Genomic DNA, 19,547 nt, shown 5'->3' on the forward strand with positions numbered 1-19,547 from the left:
GCTAGAAGTTGGGGGGCCCTGCACAAGCTCAATTTGACGTGGTTGGTGGAGCAGGTGGAGGAGAATTTTAAAAGATGGGATATGCTGCCACTCTCACTAGCGGGTAGGGTGCAGTCGGTCAAAATGACGGTCCTTCCGAGGTTTCTCTTTGTGTTCCAGTGCCTTCCCATTTTGATCCCCAAGGACTTTTTCAAACGGGTAAGCAGGAGCATCATAGGATTTGTGTGGGCGAATAAGACCCCGAGGGTAAAGAGGGTGTTTCTGGAGCGTGGCAGGGACAGTGGGGGGCTGGCGCTGCTGAATTTGTGTGGCTATTATTGGGCAGCCAATGTGGCGATGATCCGTAAGTGGGTAATGGAGGGAGAGGGGGCGAGGCTAGCGGCTAGACATGGCGTCCTGTGTGGCCACGAGCCTGAGGGCGCTGGTGACAGCATCGCTGCCGCTCTCGCCGACAAGGTACACCACGGGTCCGGTGGTGGCGGCGATGCTGAAGATCTGGGGGCATTGGAGGCAACACAGGGGTGAGGTGGGAGCCTCAGTTTGATCCCCGATTCGGGAGAACCATCGGTTCATCCCGGGAAGGATGGATGGGGGGTTTCGGAGCTGGCATCGGCCAGGGATTAGAAGAATGGGGGACCTGTTCATCGATGGGACGTTTGCGAGCCTAGGGGCGCTGGAGGAGAAGTTTGGGCTACCCCCGGGAAATGCTTTCAGGTACATGCAAGTGAGGGCATTTGTGAGGCGGCAGGTGAGGGAATTCCCGCTTCCGAACAGACGCCGGAATATGATGACTGGGGGCTTTTCACAGTAACTTCATTTGAAGCCTACTTGTGACAATAAGTGATTTTCATTTCATATCCTTTGATCCCTTTAAGCCCAAGAGCTATATCTAACTCCTTCTTGAAAACATACAGGCCGAGATCCAACAGAAAGGTTTCTAAGTGTCATTTGTGGCGGATTTTGCTAGGAGCTTCCCACCGGCTCTGCCGGCAAGTTCCCCACCGCTATCTAACGACACTTCGGGCGCGATTTAACAGAAAATCTTCTAAGTATGGTAGCGAGCGGGTACTGCCACCAGCTCCCCAACGGTCGACCCGGAGGGGTCGTTACCACTATCAAACGTTAATTGGTCCACTTAACGAGGCCCCACAGGCTTCACACCGCAAATGACTGTCCCACAGGCTGATTCGCTGGGACCGTGCTCACTGCCCCCCCGCTAACGAAGGGGAGCAGCACTTAAACTGTTACCGCAGAAGTAATCCTACAGCCGCAGCCATGCCACCAAGGAGACCGGCTCCAAGATTCGGGTATAGAATTCATTGGATTTACAGTGCAGAGTGAGGCCATTCGGCCCATCGGGTCTGCACCAGCCTTTGGACCAGCCACCATATTCCCGTAACCCAGTAACCCTCCCAACCTTTTTAGACACGAAGTGCAATTTAGCAAGGCCAATCCACCTAACGTGCACATCTTTGGACTATGGGAGGAAACCGGAGCACCCGGAGGAAACCCACGCAGACACGGGGAGAAGGTGCAGACTCCACACAGACAGTGACCCAAACTGGGAATCAAACCCAGCACCCTGGCACTGTGAAGCAACTGTGCTAACCACTGTGCTACCGTGACACCCATACCGACCTGGACCCACCTGCTGGACGTGGTGGAGTCTCAACATTGTACCTGATACCCCAAGGGGCTTGGCAGGTCAGCCACAGAACAGCCAGTACCACCTGGGAGGAAGTGGCAGCGGCCATCAGCACGGGGAGCGCAACCTGGAGGATCGTCACACAGTGCTACAAAAGACAAATGACCACCCACCAGGCCGCACGGGTGAGTTGGCATCGGCCCCTGGCACTGGTCCTGCCTGTCATCCCTGCTCTCCCCATCCCCCCCACCCCCACAACAACCATGTGCCTAGCACCGCCCACATCCAGCACCATGCCACGTTCCACCCAATCCATGCCCAGCAATGGTGCTCACCTCATGGGCCCCATTATATCGGGTCTTGGCATCAGTCACCGGCCTCTGTACTGGTGTCATTAGCCAGGTCCTAAGCGGGTATCCCTAATCCCCCAAGAGCCACCCTGGGGTGCCCCTCGAAGATGCCGGGGATCTCCGAGTGTACCAGGATGTAGCTGGGAAGCATGCGCACACTCCCTGGGAAGCATGCGCACACGCACATGATCTTCATGTGGTGGTCGCACGCAAGTTGGACGTTCAGGGAGTGGAACCCCTCCCTGATGTCCCGGTGCATGCAAGGTGACATTTGTGCCATCTATTACCCCCTGGACCTGGGGCATCCAGCGATGGCAGAGAATCCTGCTGCCCGGGCAACCTTTTGGGCTTGGTCCAGGTCAAAGTTTATACAGTTCACTGCCCAGGCAAACAGGGCATCTGTTGCCACACAAATCCTCGCTTGAGTCCTGGAATGATCCTGAGGCGTAAAGGTTCAATGCTGCATTGACCTTGACGACCACCGGGAGCAGGTATCCTCGTCCATGTGATGCCATGTCCTCAAGGACATGGCTCAGGTGCCACAGCAACCCCTTGTTGAGGCAGAGCCTCCTGCGGCACACACTGTCCGTCATCTATTTGAACATTCAGCGACGTCTGTACACCTTGTGCCGTCATTGGCCTCCCCCTCTGGGTCCTTTCCTGGCCTGGTGGGCAGCCGGGTCCCCAGGGTGTGGGGCAGGGCCCTGCACATGGGCTGCCACCTCGAGCCTCTGTCAACGCTGCTGCCGCTGCCTTCTCCGGCCTCTGGCTGCCTGGACTTTGAGTCCAGCTTTCGCAGGATCCAAGAAATCATCCATCCCATGTAATATTTGTAAGGAATTGACAAGAGTGAGGGACAGTTAATCAGCGATGGCTTACAGCCCGGTACCCAACACACCATGCATACGCACCCTTGCCACAGTGGGTGCCCCTGGGCACTAGAGCCTGCACCCCAGGCACCCCTGGTAACGTTACCTGACCCGGGCACCGGTTACCTCCCTGGTACACATACCCACCCTCTGGGTGTGGGGATATCCCCAGTGCTGGGGCCCAGCTCCTTGTGGACTTGGCCCCACATGAAGGAGGATACCCCCTCCCGGTGGTCGTCAAAGTCACCACAGCACTGAACTTTTACGCCTCAGGATCATTCCAGGGCTCAAGCGAGGATTTGTGTGGCATCTCCCAACAGCCCATAAGTTCATCTGTGAAGCCACGGGTGCCGTGTTTGCACCCCAGACACCCTCTGGTAACGTAGCCTGAACCGGGCACTGATTAGCTCCCCAGTGCACACACCCACCCACCCTCTGGTTGCAGGCACGTCCCCAGTGCTGAGGCCCAGCTCTTGGGTATTTGGATGTTGCCTTCTGCTCTGTGGTGTTGAAGCCTCCGGTGTTCAGGCAAAGTGTCCAGGCCTGACAGTCTGGTTGGGATGCGAGGCAGTAATTCTCTCCTGCTACATGGCACATGTACCCACTGGAATCCACTTGGGGCTGCAAAGTGCTCACATTACAACAATTGCCAATTCTTTATTAGCAATGGCCTTCAGCTGTGGGCCTCCCGGAGGTCACCACAGTCAGTGGGGGTCATGGGTGATCAGTGGGACAGATAGGCAGTAGCCAGAGTTGCCCCCCCGTTATGGGTACAGACAATCCAGTGGGTGACATGGTGGATCCACAGGCACCAGGGCACCACCCCCCCATGGGTTTGTTCCCATACATTCTATGGAGATTGGCTTTAGTTGGTGATAATTGATTTCTTGCCAGGCCGTGGCACGATCCTGATTTTGCCAACAGGAGCGGGCAGGTTAGATTGCAAACTGATCGGCGCCCAGCACGGTTCCCAATGTTGGCCTCTCCCATCATTTTTTAAAAAAATTTTTAAAATATATTTTATTGAAGTTTTTCAAACAAAAATTTTCAGTTTTTACAACTTAATAAAGAAATATACATTAAACGGTATTTAAATAATATATTAAACTAACAACAACATGAAAAAAAAAGAAATAAATAAGAAGCAAATATCAACAACTAGCAAAGAAAAAACAAAAACACGGAATGGTACCCCCACCCCCCCCCTCTCCCCCCTCCCCCCTGGGTTGCTGCTGCTGTCTTTTCTGTTTTTCCATTATCGTTCTGCGAGATAGTCAAGGAACGGTTGCCACCGCCTGGTGAACCCCTGAGCCGATCCTCTTAACGCATATTTTATTCGTTCCAGTCTTATGAACCCTGCCATGTCGTTTATCCAGGTCTCCACGCCCGGGGGCTTCGCTTTTTTCCACATAAGTAGAATCCTTCGCCGGGCTACTAGGGACGCAAAGGCCAAGACGTCGGCCTCTTTCGCCTCCTGCACTCCCGGTTCTTCTGCAACCCCAAATATAGCTAACCCCCAGCTTGGTTTGACCCGGACCCCCACCACCTTTGAGATCACTCTTGCCACACCCTCCCAGAACTCATGCAGTGCCGGACACGACCAGAACATGTGAGTGTGGTTCGCCGAGCTTCCCGAGCACCTCCCACACCTGTCCTCCACCCCAAAAAACCTGCTCAGTCTTGCTCCCGTCATATGCGCTCTGTGTAGAACCTTATATTGAATCAGGCTAAGCCTGGCACACGAGGACGAAGAATTTACCCTACTTAGGGCATCTGCCCACAGCCCCTCCTCAATCTCTTCCCCCAGCTCCTCTTCCCATTTTCCCTTCAGCTCCTCTACCATCGCCTCCCCCTCATCTCTCATCTCCCTGTATATTTCGGACACTTTGTCTTCTCCAACCCATGCCCCCGAAATCACTCTATCCTGGATCCCCTGCGTCGGGAGCTGCGGAAATTCCCTCACCTGTTGCCTCGTAAATGCCCTCACTTGCATGTATCGGAAAGCATTCCCTGGTGGCAACTTATATTTTTCTTCCAATGCTCCCAGACTCGCAAACGTCCCGTCCACAAACAGGTCCTTCAGCTTCTTAATTCCTGCTCGCTGCCAACATTGAAATCCCCCATCTATCCTCCCCGGAACGAACCTGTGGTTATTCCTTATTGGGGACCACACCGAGGCACCCGTCACTCCCCTGTGTCGTCTCCACTGCCCCCAGATCTTCAAGGTCGCCACCACCACTGTGTTTGTGGTGTACCTTTTCGGGGAGAACGGTAGCGGCGCCGTCGCCAGCGCTTTTAGGCTCGTTCCCTTACAGGACGCCATCTCCAGCCTTTTCCACGCCGCACCTTCTTCTTCCCTCATCCACTTACAGACCATCGACACATTGGCGGCCCAATAGTAGTCACTCAGACTCGGCAGTGCCAATCCCCCTCTGTCCCTACTGCGCTGCAGGAACCCCCTCTTTACCCTCGGGGTCTTTCCCGCCCACACAAAGCTCATAATGCTCCTGTCTATTTTTTTGAAAAAGGCCTTTGTAATCAGGATGGGGAGGCACTGAAACACGAAAAGAAACCTCGGGAGGACCACCATTTTAACTGCCTGTACTCTGCCCGCCAATGACAGGGGCACCATATCCCACCTCTTAAAGTCCTCCTCCATCTGCTCTACCAGTCGCGTCAAGTTAAGTTTATGTAGGGTTCCCTAGTTCCTGGCCACCTGAATCCCCAGGTATCGAAAATTCCTTGCTACTCTCCTCAGCGGCAGAGCATCTATCCCCCTGCCCTGTTCCCCGGGGTGCATCACAAAAAGTTCGCTCTTTCCCATATTTAATTTGTATCCCGAGAACTCTCCAAACTCCCTGAGTATCTGCATTACCTCTGGCATCCCCTCTACCGGGTCCGCCACATATAGCAGTAAATCGTCTGCATATAATGACACTCGATGTTCCTCTCCCCCTCTAAGCACCGCCCTCCACTTCTTAGAGTCCCTCAGCGCTATGGCCAATGGTTCAATTGCCAACGCGAACAGTAACGGGGACAGGGGGCACCCCTCTCTTGTAGCCCTATGTAATCGAAAGTATCCCGATCTTTGCCTGTTTGTAACGACGCTTGCCACCGGGGCCCCGTACAGGAATCTAACCCATCTAATGAACCCCTCCCCGAACCCAAATCTCTTCAGCACCTCCCACAGATAGTCCCACTCCACCCTATCGAATGCCTTCTCTGCATCCATCGCCACCACTATCTCTGCCTCCCCCTCCAGTGGGGACATCATCATCACCCCCAGCAACCTTTGTATATTGGCATTCAATTGTCTCCCTTTAACAAACCCTGTCTGGTCGTCATGTACCACCCCTGGGACACAATCCTCTATCCTTGTCGCCATCACTTTGGCCAGCAGCTTGGCGTCTACGTTTAGGAGGGAGATGGGCCTGTATGACCCGCACTGCAGCGGGTCTTTGTCTCGTTTCAGAATTAACGATATCGTCGCCTCCGACATTGTCGGGGGTAATGTCCCCCTTTCCTTAGCCTCATTAAAGGTTCTCGCCAGAAGCGGGGCCAGCAGGTCCATATACTTCCTATAAAATTCCACCGGGAACCCATCTGGTCCCGGGGCCTTCCCTGCTTGCATGTTCCCAATTCCTTTGATCACCTCCTCCACCTCAATCTGCGCCCCCAGACCTGCCACCTCCTGCTCATCCACCCTCGGGACCTCCAGCTGGTCCAAAAAGTGTAACATTCCCTCTTTCCCCTCCGGGGGTTGGGACTTATACAGCCTCTCATAAAATGTCTTAAACACCTCGTTCACTTTCCCTGCTCTCTGCTCCATCTTTCCCATTTCGTCCCTAACTCCTCCGATCTCTCTCGCCGCTCCCCTCTTCCGAAGTTGTTGGGCCAGCAGCCGGCTCGCCTTTTCCCCATATTCATATTGTATCCCCTGTGCCTTCCTCCACTGTGTCTCTGCCTTTCCCATGGTCAGCAGGTCAAACTCCGTCTGTAATCTTCGTCTTTCCCTGTATAGCCCTTCGTCTGGGGCCTCCGCATACTTCCTATCCACCCTCAGAATTTCCCCAACTAATCTCTCTTTCTTTACCCTCTTGTTTCCCCTTGTGGGCTCTGATGGAAATCAGCTCTCCTCTAACCACCGCCTTCAGCGCTTCCCATACTACCCCCACCTTGACCTCCCCATCATCATTGACCTCCAGGTATCTTTCGATACATCCCCTCACCCTTCCGCATACCCCCTCGTCCGCCAGTAGTCCCATGTCTAATCGCCAGAGTGCTGCTCCCTTTCCTCTCCTAGTTCCAGATCCACCCAATGCGGGGCGTGATCTGAAACGGCTTGGGCCGAGTACTCCGTTCCTGCCACTTTCGGGATCAGCGCCCTTCCCAAGACAAAAAAGTCTATCCGGGAGTATACCTTATGGACGTGGGAGAAAAAGGAAAACTCTTTACCCATCGGTCTGGCAAATCTCCACGGATCTACTCCCCCCATCTGCTCCATGAATCCCTTAAGCACCTTGGCCGCTGCCGGCCTTCTCCCGGTCCTGGATCTGGACCGGTCCAGCCCTGGGTCAAGCACTGTGTTAAAGCCCTCCCCCATTAACAGGTTTCCCACCTCCAGGTCCGGGATACGTCCCAGCATTCGCTTCATGAATCCCGCGTCATCCCAGTTCGGGGCATATACGTTCACCAGCACAACCGCCTCACCCTGCAATCTGCCACTCACCAATCACATACCTGCCCCCACTATCCACCACTATGGTCTTAGCCTCGAACGATACACGTTTCCCCACCAGTATTGCCACCCCTCTGTTTTTCGCATCTAACCCTGAGTGGAATACCTGTCCCACCCATCCTTTCCTTAGTCCAACCTGATCCGCCAACTTCAGGTGCGTCTCCTGGAGCATAACTACATCCGTCTTCAGTCTCTTTAAGTGCGCAAACACCCTTGCCCTCTTAATCGGCCCATTTAAACCTCTCACATTCCACGTGATCAGCCGGGTTGGGGGCCATTTACCCCCCCCCCCTCGTCGACTAGCCATCCCCTTTTTTAAGCCATCTCCTCACCCAGGTCTCATGCACCCGTCTGTCCCCCAGACGGCGCCCTCCCGTCCCGACCACCTTGTCTCGTATCAGCTCCCCCTTACCCTCAGCAGCAGCAACCCAGTTAATCCCCCCCCTCCCCCGCTAGATCCCCCTCTAGCTTGATTACTCCCCCCATATTGCTTCCGGGAGTCAGCTAACTCTGGCTGACCTCGGCTTCCCCCGTTCATCCTTTGACCTCCCTGCGTGTGAGGCTCCCTTCCTTCCTGCGCCCTTTTTCCCGCCATAATTTCCATAGCGCGGGAAAAAACCCGCGCTTTCCTCTCGGCCCCGCCCCTAATGGCGCAGTTCCCTCATTCCCCTCCCCTGTCCCCTTTTCCACCAGCGCCCACATTTCTTCGTGTCCTCCCCCTCGGGGGGGGGGGGGGGGGGGGGAGAGAAAAATTCCCCGTCAAACATTATTATATATTAGCCCTCCCCTCTCCCCACTTTACATTTCTGTGCCACCACCTCGCTCCGGACATCAATTTCTCAAGTCTAGTCCAATTTCTCTTCCTGAATGAATGTCCATGCCTCCTCCGCCGTCTCGAAGTAGTGGTGTTTGCCCTAATGTGTGACCCACAATCTCGCCGGCTGCAGCATCCCAAATTTGACTTTCTTCCTATGGAGCACCGCCTTGGCCCGTTTGAAACTCGCCCTCCTTCTCGCCACCTCCGCACTCCAGTCTTGATATACGCGTATCACCGCGTTCTCCCACTTGCTACTCCGTGTCTTCTTAGCCCAACTCAGGACCATCTCCCTGTTCCTGTAGCGATGGAACATCACCACTATTGCTCTTGGTGTTTCCCCTGCCTTTGGTCTTCTCACGAGGACCCGGTACGCGCCCTCCACTTCCAGGGAGCCCGTTGGGGCCTCAGCTCCCATTAGAGTATGGAGCATCATACTCACTTACGCCCCAGCATCAGCTCCCTCTGTTCCTTCGGGGAGACCTAAAATCCTTAGGTTCTTCCTCCTCGACCTGTTCTCCAGGGCTTCCAGCCTTTCTATGCACCTCTTATGTAGTGCCTCGTGCGTCTCCGTTTTTACCACCAGGCCCTGTATCTCGTCTTCGTTCTCGGCTGCCTTTGCCTTCACTCCACCGAGCTCCGTCGCCTGGACCTTTTGTGTTTCCTTTAATCCCTCGATTGCCAGTAACATCGGCGCCAGCACCTCTTTCTTGAGCTCCTCCACACATCGTCGGAGGAACTCCTGCTGTTCTGGGCCCCATACCATCTGGGCTCCCTCGGCCGCCATCTTGCTTCTCCCTTCTCTTCTCTGCCGCTGCTCCAGAGGATCCTCCGCAATCTGGCCACTACTGTCGCTCCTTTCCATCCACACCCGGGGGGACTCCTTCCTTTGTCACCTCACACTAGGTTTGGCCATAAAAAATTTCCGTTGGGGCTCCCGATAAGAGCCCAAAAGTCCGTTGAAACGGGAGGTGCCGAAACGTGCGGCTTAGCTGTGCATGCCGCAACCGGAAGTCCTCTCCCATAATTTTAACGACCGCATTGCGCTTAAGCAAAAGTGCGATGAGGCTGGTAGATTATACCCATTAGTCCCTTTTTGGGGCCCTGTCGAGTTTCTCACTGGTTTAGCCCACACTTCGAATGATTTTCATCATGGGGAGCTGAACTCAGTGATCTGGGCGGTGGGGGATGGGGTTAGATGCCAGGAGGCCTGTAAATCCTGTGTGAGTAGGCCTTAGTAGTTTTAACACCTCCTTAAGCGAGTAGGGCTTGGTCCCGCCCATTGTGGGTTGGATTCTGGTCGTGCCGCCTCGCAGGACTTGGATGAATCCCGCGAGGCATAGTGGCTGCGAGGAAGCCTGCGGGAGGCTTCACCCAGCATCTACCGGCCACGTCACCCTCCCGTCTGGGCGCGATGTTGCTGGTAGATCACGCCCACAATGTTTTGGCCTCAACTGCTTTCTGTGGTAGCAAATTCCACAGGCTCGCCACTCTCTGGGCGAAGAATTTTCTCCTCATCTCTGTCCTAAATAGTCTGCCCTGTATCCTCAGACTGTGGCTCCTGGTTCTGAACTCCCCCATCTTCGGAAACATCCTTCCTGCATCTACCCTGTCTAGTCCTGTTAGAATTTTATAGGTTTCTAGGAGATCCTTCTTCATTCCTCAAAATTCCAGCAAAAATAATCCTAATTGACTCAATCTCTCCTCATATGTCAGTCCGACATCCCAGAATCCGTCTGGTCAACCTTGCTGCACTCCCTCTATAGCAAGAACATGTTTCCTCAGGTAAGGAGACCAAAACTGCACACAATATTCCAAGTGTGATCTCACCCTGTATAACTGTAGCAAGACATCCCTGCTCCTGTATTCAAATCCTCTCGCAATGAAAGCCAACATACTATTTGCCTTCTTTCCCGCCCGCTGGACCTACATGCTTAATGGTGGTGCAGTGGCAATGCTGCTAGACTGCCAGAGGCCCAGGCTAGCTGGTTTAGCTCAGTGGGCTAGACAGCTGGTTTGTAATGCAGAACAAGACCAGCAGCGCGGGTTCAATTCCCATACCAGCTTACCCAAACAGGCGCCGGAATGTGGCGACTAGGGGTTTTCACAGTAACTTCATACTTAGGACAATAAAAGGTTATTATTATTATTATTATTAATACTCAAGGCAGCTGGTGGAATTTAAATTCAATTAATAAAATCTGGAATTAAAGGTTAATCTCAGCGATGGTAACCATGAAACGATCATCGATTGTTGTAAAAACCCATGTGGGTCACTGATGTCCTTTATGGATGAAAATCTGCTGTGCTTACCTGGTCTGGCCTACATGTCACTCCAGAGCCACAGAAATGTGGTTGACACTTAATTGCTCCTCTGAAATGGTAACTCAGTTCAAGGACAATTTGGGATGAGCAATAAATGCTGTCCTTATCAGCAACATACATAACCCATGAAAAAAATAAAGAAAAATCCTCAGTGGGCTAAATATTACACTGACAAGGGTAATACGGTGGCGGTGGTTAGCACTGCTGCCTCACGGCGCCGAGGTCCCAGGTTCGATCCCGGCTCTGGGTCACTGTCTGTGTGGAGTTTGCACATTCTCCCCGTGTTTGTGTGAGTTTCGCTTCCACAACCCAAAGATGTGCAGCGTAGGTGGATTGGCCATGCTAAATTGCCCCTTAATTGGAAAAAATGAATTGGGTACTCTAAATTTATTTAAAAAAAATATTACACTGACAACCAATTTAAGATGGTCAGTCAGGATTGCAGTGTGGCGCAGTTACGTGTACCAGAAACTGCAGATATTGAGACACAGGGCCATGTTCTTTGCGGACAGAAAAGACACATACAGATTGCGCCTGTTTCAGCTGAATAAAATAGGTGATAATCATTCACTAGTTTTTTTCCTCAGGGCAATGCCTTAACCAATCAGAATTAAGCTGCCAGGTTTAAATTTTCAAACAATGCTTCGCAGTTAACTGTCTGTCATCAACAACTGGTGCACTCTCCATGGCAATGCCTCCACCATAAGACCATAAGACCATAAGAAACAGAAACAGGAGTCGGCCATTCGGCCCCACGGGCCTGTTCCACCATTCCTTAGGATCATGGCTGATCAGACATTCCTCGTGTCCACTTTCCTGCCCGTTCCCTGTAACCATTGATCTCCTCACTGATCAAAAATTTATCTATCTCAGCCTTATCTCAGACTCTGCCCTTACTGCTCTCTGTGGCAAGGAGTTCCAAGGACTCACAATCCTCTGAGAAGAAATTCCTCCTCATCTCAGACTCTCCTATGAGGTGAAACATCCTCTCAGCATTTACCCTGTCAAGCCATTGAAGAATCCTGTATGATTGAATGGGATCACTTCTCATTCTTCTAAATTCCAATGAGTATAGAAAGCCAGCCTGTTTAACCTTTGCTCAGAAGACAATCCCTCCATACTGGGGATCATCCTCGTGAACCATCTCTGAATCGCCTCCTTTTGTGTTGCAGCCTTCTGCAGTTTTTCTCCATTTAAACAATACTCTACTTTGGTCTCCCTTCCAAAATGAACAACTTCACATTTTCCCACATTATACATCATTTGCCAACTTTTTGCTCGCTTACCTAACCTATCAATATATTTTTGCAAACTGTTTGTATCCCACTTGTAATTTGCCTTTCCATCTTTTTTGTGTCATCTACAAATTTGGCTACAGTACATTTGCTTCCTTCTGCCAAATCAATAATGTATATTGTAAACAGTTGTAAGGACTGTGGGATCCCACTCGTTACAGGTGGCCAACGTGAAAAATAATCCCTTATCCCCACTCGCTGCTTGCTGCCCATTAGCCAATTTTCTATCTAATATACTACCTCCAACACCTCTTATCTTATGACTTAACCTTTTTTTGAGCTACTTTGTCAAACGTCTTCAGGAAGTCCAAATACAACACATCTACTGGTTCCCCTCTCTCCACTCTTGTTCAGACTTCCTCGAAAAACTGATGAATTAGTCAGACACAATTTTCCTTTCATGAAGCCATGTTTACTCTGCTTGGTTAGATTATGATTTTCCAAATGTGATTTTCCAAATTTCCTTCATAATCGATTTCAACATTTTTCCAACCATAGATGTTAGGCTAATCAGAGTCTACCTGCGAACTAATCAGCGCTCTCTTCTCACAGAGGTTGTTGTTTCCCCTGACATTGGTATTCTTATGATTGTCCCGATGAGTGCAAGACCTAAAGCTTCAACAAAATGTATTTTCTCAGCAACACTAAAGTTCTACCAAACAAGTAAGGAAAAAAACAATCATCTTCACCTCACAGGTTCCTCATTCTAAACTATCTCAGACTAAATACATTTCCCACAAATTGTTTATTGGTGATTCTCTATATTTATGGTTTTGGACTCTGGCAATCCCTCACTAAACAATTGCCTGCTACAAATGAATAAAAACAAATCTGGAAGGAGTAAAAATTCCCTATAATTTCCCTTCATTATGGATGGCCAGCTTGCCTCGACCCTTTAAGATTGCTGCTTGTGTGTGCCTGTATGCATCTGAAAGGGAACATCAGGGGCGGGATTCTCCCGTACCTGGCGGGGCAGGGGATCCCGGCAGGACGGAGTGGCGTGAACCACTCGACATCGGGCCGCCCCAAAAGGTGCGGGATAGGGGCCTGGCGCCACGCCAACTGGCGCCGAAGGGCCTCCGCCGGCCGGCGCGAGTCGGCGCATGTGCGGGAGCGCCAGCGCATGCTGCCGTCATCCCCGTGCATGCGCACAGGGATTCACTTGCGTATCGGCCATCGCGGAGGACCACAACGGCCGATGCGGAAGGAATAGAGTGCCCCCACGGCACAGGCCCGCCCGCGGATCGGTGGGCCCCAACCGCGGGCCAAGCCACCGTGGGAGCACCTCCCGGGGCAAGATCCCCCTGCGACCCCCCAGGAACCCCGGAGACCGCCACGCCGCCAGGTCCTGCCGGTAAGGGATATACTCTGATTTACTTCCACGAAAAACTCTGATGAATTAGTCAGACACAATTTTGCTTTCATGAAGCCATGCTTACTCTGCTTGGTTAGATTATGATTTTTCAAATGTGATTTTCCAAATTTCCGCCAGGTCCCGCCGGTAAGGGACCTACTCTGATTTACGCCGGCGGGACTGGCTACAGGAGGGCGGGACTTCGGCCCATCGCGGGCCGGAGAATTCAGGCAGCCCCGGCGCCCATTGAGTCGCACCGGACCCCGCCATTCTCCGAGGCGGGCGGCGTGACTCACGCCGGGCCGGTTTTTGGGGGTGCGGGAGAATTGGGAAGACGGCAGGGGTGGGATTCACGCCGACCCCCGGCGATTCTCCCACCCGGCAGAGGGGTCAAAGAATCCCGCCCCAGTTGTTTGTGGTCCGTCTGCCCCGTGTGTGTTACATTCCAGTTGCTGTGCACCCACACAGCTGAGAGGGGACATTTGTCAGGATGATCTGCGCTCAAAGGGCGGAATCTTCCAGCCCCTCATGCCAGCAGGATCTTCTATTCCCGCCTATGTGGACGGAGATTTTAATGGCAAGCCAGCCCCGTCACAGGAGGGACTTGGAAAATTCCGGGGAAAGTCATTGCATCACCAACCACTGACATGTGCAATGTCAGACGTTCACGGTTCAGATAAAGGAGATCTAAACAAGTTTGGATCCTTAATGCTGTACTGCTTTTCTGTGCGCTGAAACTGGATGTATTGAATGAATGCATTGACTAGTGATCATTGGTTATCTTACCTAAGAGCTGATTTAACCACTTGTGGACCCTTGCCTGGAGAAGCCAGTTGAGGACCTGTGCTTTCTGGTATCTGCTTCCGTGGTTTTTTAAAGTTTCTAAAACTTGCCTGTTGAGATAGAATTGAATTGAATTCTTACTATCGATTCTCTATTGATTGTTTAATTGAATTTAAAGAAGCTGCCATTTCCTTACCTGATCAAAAAAATACAAATCCTGTGCAATCAGAGGCATTGTTTAAGATTGCCTGAATGCACTGCAGTCACCTGTTCAGACAAAACACATGTCAAAACCAGTCAATTCATATTTTATTATGCTCATAAAAACCCTATTTAAGTTTTCTTGACACACGAGACAAGAAAGACCTTTAATTGCAGAGCTTCTATTCCCACTGTGGGATCTTGCTTTGGCAGGAGTGTGAATTGGAGTGTCGATTGGCAGGAAACTCACCTTTCACTCATCAAAATGAAAAGCCAGAAACTTAGGACTTGTTACAAATTGGCTGACTGATACTTGGCCCATGTGCCCCTCTCCATCCAATTATCACTCTCTTCTTTCTGCTGCCAAATACACAACCCTCCCCCGAACCAGCACTGGCCTCTGCACCAACTTGAATACCATGGATCCCGTTCTTTCCACTCACTATTAATCCTATTCTACCCCAAGGAAACTCTGTGTAGGCAGGTTCAGAAAAAATGCAATTACACTTAACATGCTCCTGTGAGGGATTTACACCTGTCGCTTGGGCTCTGGTGCTAGCCTTGGCGTTTCTTGTATGGGTTTGTGGTTTTGAGAGTACACCTTTGATTCAGTGGTAGCACTCTCTGTTCTATACTGCCAGTCATTTTGCAGTTTAAAAATCCTACTCTTCAGACCTAGACATGTAGGTCTGTTTTTTCTCAGATGGGAGGGCTGCTTCGTCTACTAAAGTGGTTGAGGCTTGAAAGCGGGATTCCCACTGCTCAGTGAGAGGAAGTCCTGCCCTCAAGACCTGCCAACCAATCTGATTAAACAGCAGCTCCAGAAGTCCCAGAATTCAGTTGTGGGTTCTACCAGGACTGCAGAAAGGACAATGAAGATGAGTGGCTCTCCCAGAAAGGTAAGTCCTGGGGTTATAGGGCAGGTAAAGATCCTGGAGACCAGAGAAGCATGGTGGTGGTTCGGGTGGGTGGGTGGGTGGGGGTGGGGGTGGGGGGTGGGGGGGGGGGGGGGGGGTCAGACTTTGGAGGGCAGGCAACACAAAAGGGGAATTGACATTTAGGGGCAAGGGCTGTTAATTCTAATAGTAGTACATGGTGGAGGGACAATTCAGGAGCTTCTCTTTACCTTCAGCAAGTTTATTCTTTGCACAGCTCAGTAGCATGACAACTTCCTAATGCTTCTCCACACCCAACTGTTGCAGCTGTCTCTATTTATAGTCCTATTTTTCACCTGCTGGAGAGGGTAAAATTCTGACCACAGAGAAAAGGTATTCTGCAATTGCGAGGGAACCATCAGCAGCAATAAGGGTGTATGAGAAATTCTTGGGCATGATGGGATTACAGTTCAAAATTGAAAAATAATATAGACTCTGAGACACTCTTCTGAATCTGAAAGGGGTTGCAAAGATGTCTCCAAGGTTCCAACAGTTCAGATTAAGATTAATGAGATATGAATCCATAACAGAGTACATTCAAGGATAGTACCAGATGATAGCAGAATCACGAATCCTTATTGAAGAAAACAATCTAGAGGATTGGCATGTCATTGAGGAGGTGGAAGCATTTTTTCTCTCATTACTCAACACCTAGCTACTGTAAAGAAGTTGCAGGAGCTATAATAAGCACAGCAGCAAGATGACAAATGCGTCCAGATAAAGGAATACTGTCTGGAAGGATATAAGAACATAAGAATTAGGAGTAGGCCATCTGGCCCCTTGAGCCTGCTCCGCCATTCAATGAGATCATGGCTGATCTTTTGTGGACTCAGCTCCACTTTCCGGCCCGAACACCATAACCCTTAATCCCTTTATTCTTCAAAAAACTATCTATCTTTATCTTAAAAACATTTAATGAAGGAGCCTCTACTGCTTCACTGGGCAAGGAATTCCATAGATTCACAACCCTTTGGGTGAAGAAATTCCTCCTAAACTCAGTCCTAAATCTACTTCCCCTTATTTTGAGGCTATGCCCCCTAGTTCTGCTTTCACCCGCCAGTGGAAACAACCTGCCCGCATCTATCCTATCTATTCCCTTCATAATTTTATATGTTTCTATAAGATCCCCCCTCATCCTTCTAAATTCCAACGAGCACAGTTCCAGTCTACTCAACCTCTCCTCGTAATCCAACCCCTTCAGCTCTGGGATTAACCTAGTGAATCTCCTCTGCACACCCTCCAGTGCCAGTACGTCTTTCTCAAGTAAGGAGACCAAAACTGAACACAATACTCCAGGTGTGGCCTCAGTAACACCTTATACAATTGCAGCATAACCTCCCTTGTCTTAAACTCCATCCCTCTAGCAATGAAGGACAAAATTCCATTTGCCTTCTTAATCACCTGTTACACCTGTAAACCAACTTTTTGCGACTCCTGACTTGTGGTCACACTAAACTTCAAACAATCCAGTACTATAGCAGCATTTCAAACAGAGAAAGCATCTCACAGTCATTGATGATCTAGCGTTTAATGACAGAATCGTCATTCCAAGAACACTTTGGCTTGATATTCTTCAAATACTTCACCGAGGTCACTCAGGCATAGCAAAATCTTGAGTGAATGCCCAGAAAACAGTCTGGTGGCCAGACATCACTCAATCTATAGAATAACTTATTTCTAGTTTTCTTACATGTACAGTAAACAGCTAAGAGTAATTGGAACCTTCTACTTTTCCATCAAAGCTGTGGTAGCGCCTGGAAATGTATTGATTTTATTTTTAAAACACGATATTCCTTGTTGTCATTTGTTACTACCGAAGGTAGATTGAAGTGAAAAGAATACACAGCATCACAGCAGAAGCAGTTGTTCAATTACTGTAGAGAACTCGTGCAACACATGGCATTCCAGACATTGTTGTGTCAGACAATGGTCCGTAATCGACTAACGAATTAGTCCAAAATGTTCCTATGCAATATGGATTTATTCACGTAACCAGCTCACCTCATTATCCTCAAGGAAATGGAAAAGCTGAGAGAAGTGTGCGAATCATCAAAGACTTGATGAAGAAGAATAAATATCTTCATTTAGCCCTTCTGAGTTATCGAACCTCACTGCTACAGAATGGTTTCTCACCATTAGGGTTGTTAATAAGAAGATGATTGAGCACACAACTGCCAGCTCTGCAACAGAAACTAAAAGCTAATATTACCCTGAATGAGTGGGTAAAACAGTACTGGGAAGAACAGAGACACAAACAGGACTAATTGCTTTAACTTCAGGCTTAGAGCACAAGATTTATCCGTACTGAAGCTCGGGAAGAGGGAATGGGTACAAAATCTACAGAAACAATGTATTATTATTATTATTATTATTAATCCAAAAAGCTCAACAACCAAGATTGTACAGGATTGAGACAGGCCAGGACTAAAAGGAGAAACTGCAGAGCCTTAATGGCCTTAGAAAGAGGTCAATTGAAACTTGGACTTGCAATTCAAATCCTGATTGAAATAAGGAACAAGAAATAAGACCAAGCTCGACGGTAACTGGGGGAAGTAAGACATCACATTTTCAATCAAAATATATAAGCTATACATGGTTAATTTCAATTTTTTTTGAGAAACAGTCAAATATTCTTTTTAAAATGGCTGAAGCTATGTCTGTTTGTGTCACTTGAACAACACTAGCTAATATTGTTATCTCTGAAGAAGCTCTTAACAGCTCCCTGGGGGTTGAAGAGACCAAATTCCATGTGAACTATACAACGGCCACCTACATTTCATAAGCCAGGTTTGGCCAATGGGGGCCGATTTGCCTGCTAGGACAAAGAACCCTCAACCTCCCTTTAAGACTTAATAGTTGGAACATTAACAATCTCAGAAGCCCAAACAAAAGGGCACACATCCTTTGTCAAAGCCAAAGGGGAGAGATGGGAGTCATGTGGCATGACCCCTTCCAGCTGCGGGCATGCGCAGTGGTGCCGCACCAACGCATGCATGCGCAGTGGCCTCCTTCAGTGCGCCGGCCCCGGCACAACATGGCGCAGGACTACAGGGGCCGGCGCGTAGGAAAGGAGGCCCCCAGCCACAGAGGCCGGCCCGTCGATCGGTGGTCCCCGATCGCACGCCAGGCCACATCGGAGGCCCCTTCCGGGGTCGGACCCACCTCTCTCTCCCCCCCCCCCCCCCCCAAAGGCCGCCACCCCACCACCTTCTGAGGGCAATTAGGGATGGGCAATAAATTCTGGTTTTATCAGCGATGCACATCTCAAGAAGGAATAAATAGAAACACACACTGACTCAATGGACCAACGCACACAAGCACACACACACATAGATACCTAAAAGCAAACAATGAATAATAACCACCTAACACAGTTGGTGGCAAACACAAACACACACTCAAATACACACTTGCGCAATCACACATGAACACACAATCACATTTATACAACTCCCTCCCTCCCCATACATACACACACACAAGCAATTCTGTAAATGATGGGAATCTGAAATAAACACAGAAAATGCTGCAACAACACTCAGCTCCAGACAGAGAGACAGTGAGTTAACTACTCGGGTCTGTGAGTTTTCATCAGAACTCCCTCGGGTCTGCGCTGAGCGTTCCCACCAGAAATGAAGGAGCTGTACCAGGAGGTACTGTAAAAAAAAGTTTGCCAGGTTTGACACCCCCCTCCCTCCTCCGCCCCGTTTCAAACCTCAAAGGACATAAAGGCCGGAGCTGGGTGCTGGGCTTTCCCCCTTCTGGGATGTGTGCTGCCGGCCAGGGGATGGTCTCAGTGAGGGCTGGGCTGGGGATTGTCGCAACAGCTCCGGCTCATGTTGCTGGGAGTCGGCTCTGAGGCGGACTCTCCCGCAGTGTCGCGGCGTCTCCCTGTTGCCCGGGTGACAGTGTGTTTTAGTTCCAGTTCCAAGGCTGACCCGGCTGGACTGGGCTGGCTTAACAGGTGTTGTGTGCTGCTGCTGCTGATGATGAAGCATGCTCTGTCCCACTGAGGGAAGGCTGCTCTGCCGCCAGGCTGACCCATGTTGACCTCTCGGTGCTGGCTGCTAGCAGCTGGCAATGGTCAAATTTCACAAAGTGTGAGCTAAAGACAGCAAATGGTCACCAGCCCTGGACCAACCACCACCTTCCTCCCTTTAGTCAGGTGGGGGGGGGGGGGGCGAAAAGGCATCAATTCAGTCCATGATGGGAAGGCTCATGGAGGACCTTCCCACCCC

The 19,547-nt window shown here is 50.5% G+C and overlaps 1 protein-coding gene across 2 annotated transcripts in view; it reads right to left on the reverse strand.

The window, feature by feature from the left end:
- Positions 1-19,176, reverse strand: part of LOC140388163 (uncharacterized) — a 296,950-nt gene extending 277,774 nt beyond the window's left edge. For both annotated transcript variants that reach the window (XM_072471912.1, XM_072471911.1), the window contains exons 1-3: positions 19,025-19,176; positions 14,370-14,440; positions 14,177-14,283 (exon numbers count right to left, since the gene is read on the reverse strand). In XM_072471912.1, coding sequence (XP_072328013.1) covers positions 14,177-14,283; positions 14,370-14,408 — 146 coding nt within the window. In that variant the 5' untranslated portion in view covers positions 14,409-14,440; positions 19,025-19,176. The remainder of the gene's footprint in view (positions 1-14,176; positions 14,284-14,369; positions 14,441-19,024) is intronic.
- Between the last annotated feature and the right edge of the window lie 371 nt (positions 19,177-19,547).

This window comes from Scyliorhinus torazame, chromosome 13, assembly GCF_047496885.1.
Source record: "Scyliorhinus torazame isolate Kashiwa2021f chromosome 13, sScyTor2.1, whole genome shotgun sequence".
Classification (NCBI taxonomy): Eukaryota; Metazoa; Chordata; class Chondrichthyes; order Carcharhiniformes; family Scyliorhinidae; genus Scyliorhinus; species Scyliorhinus torazame.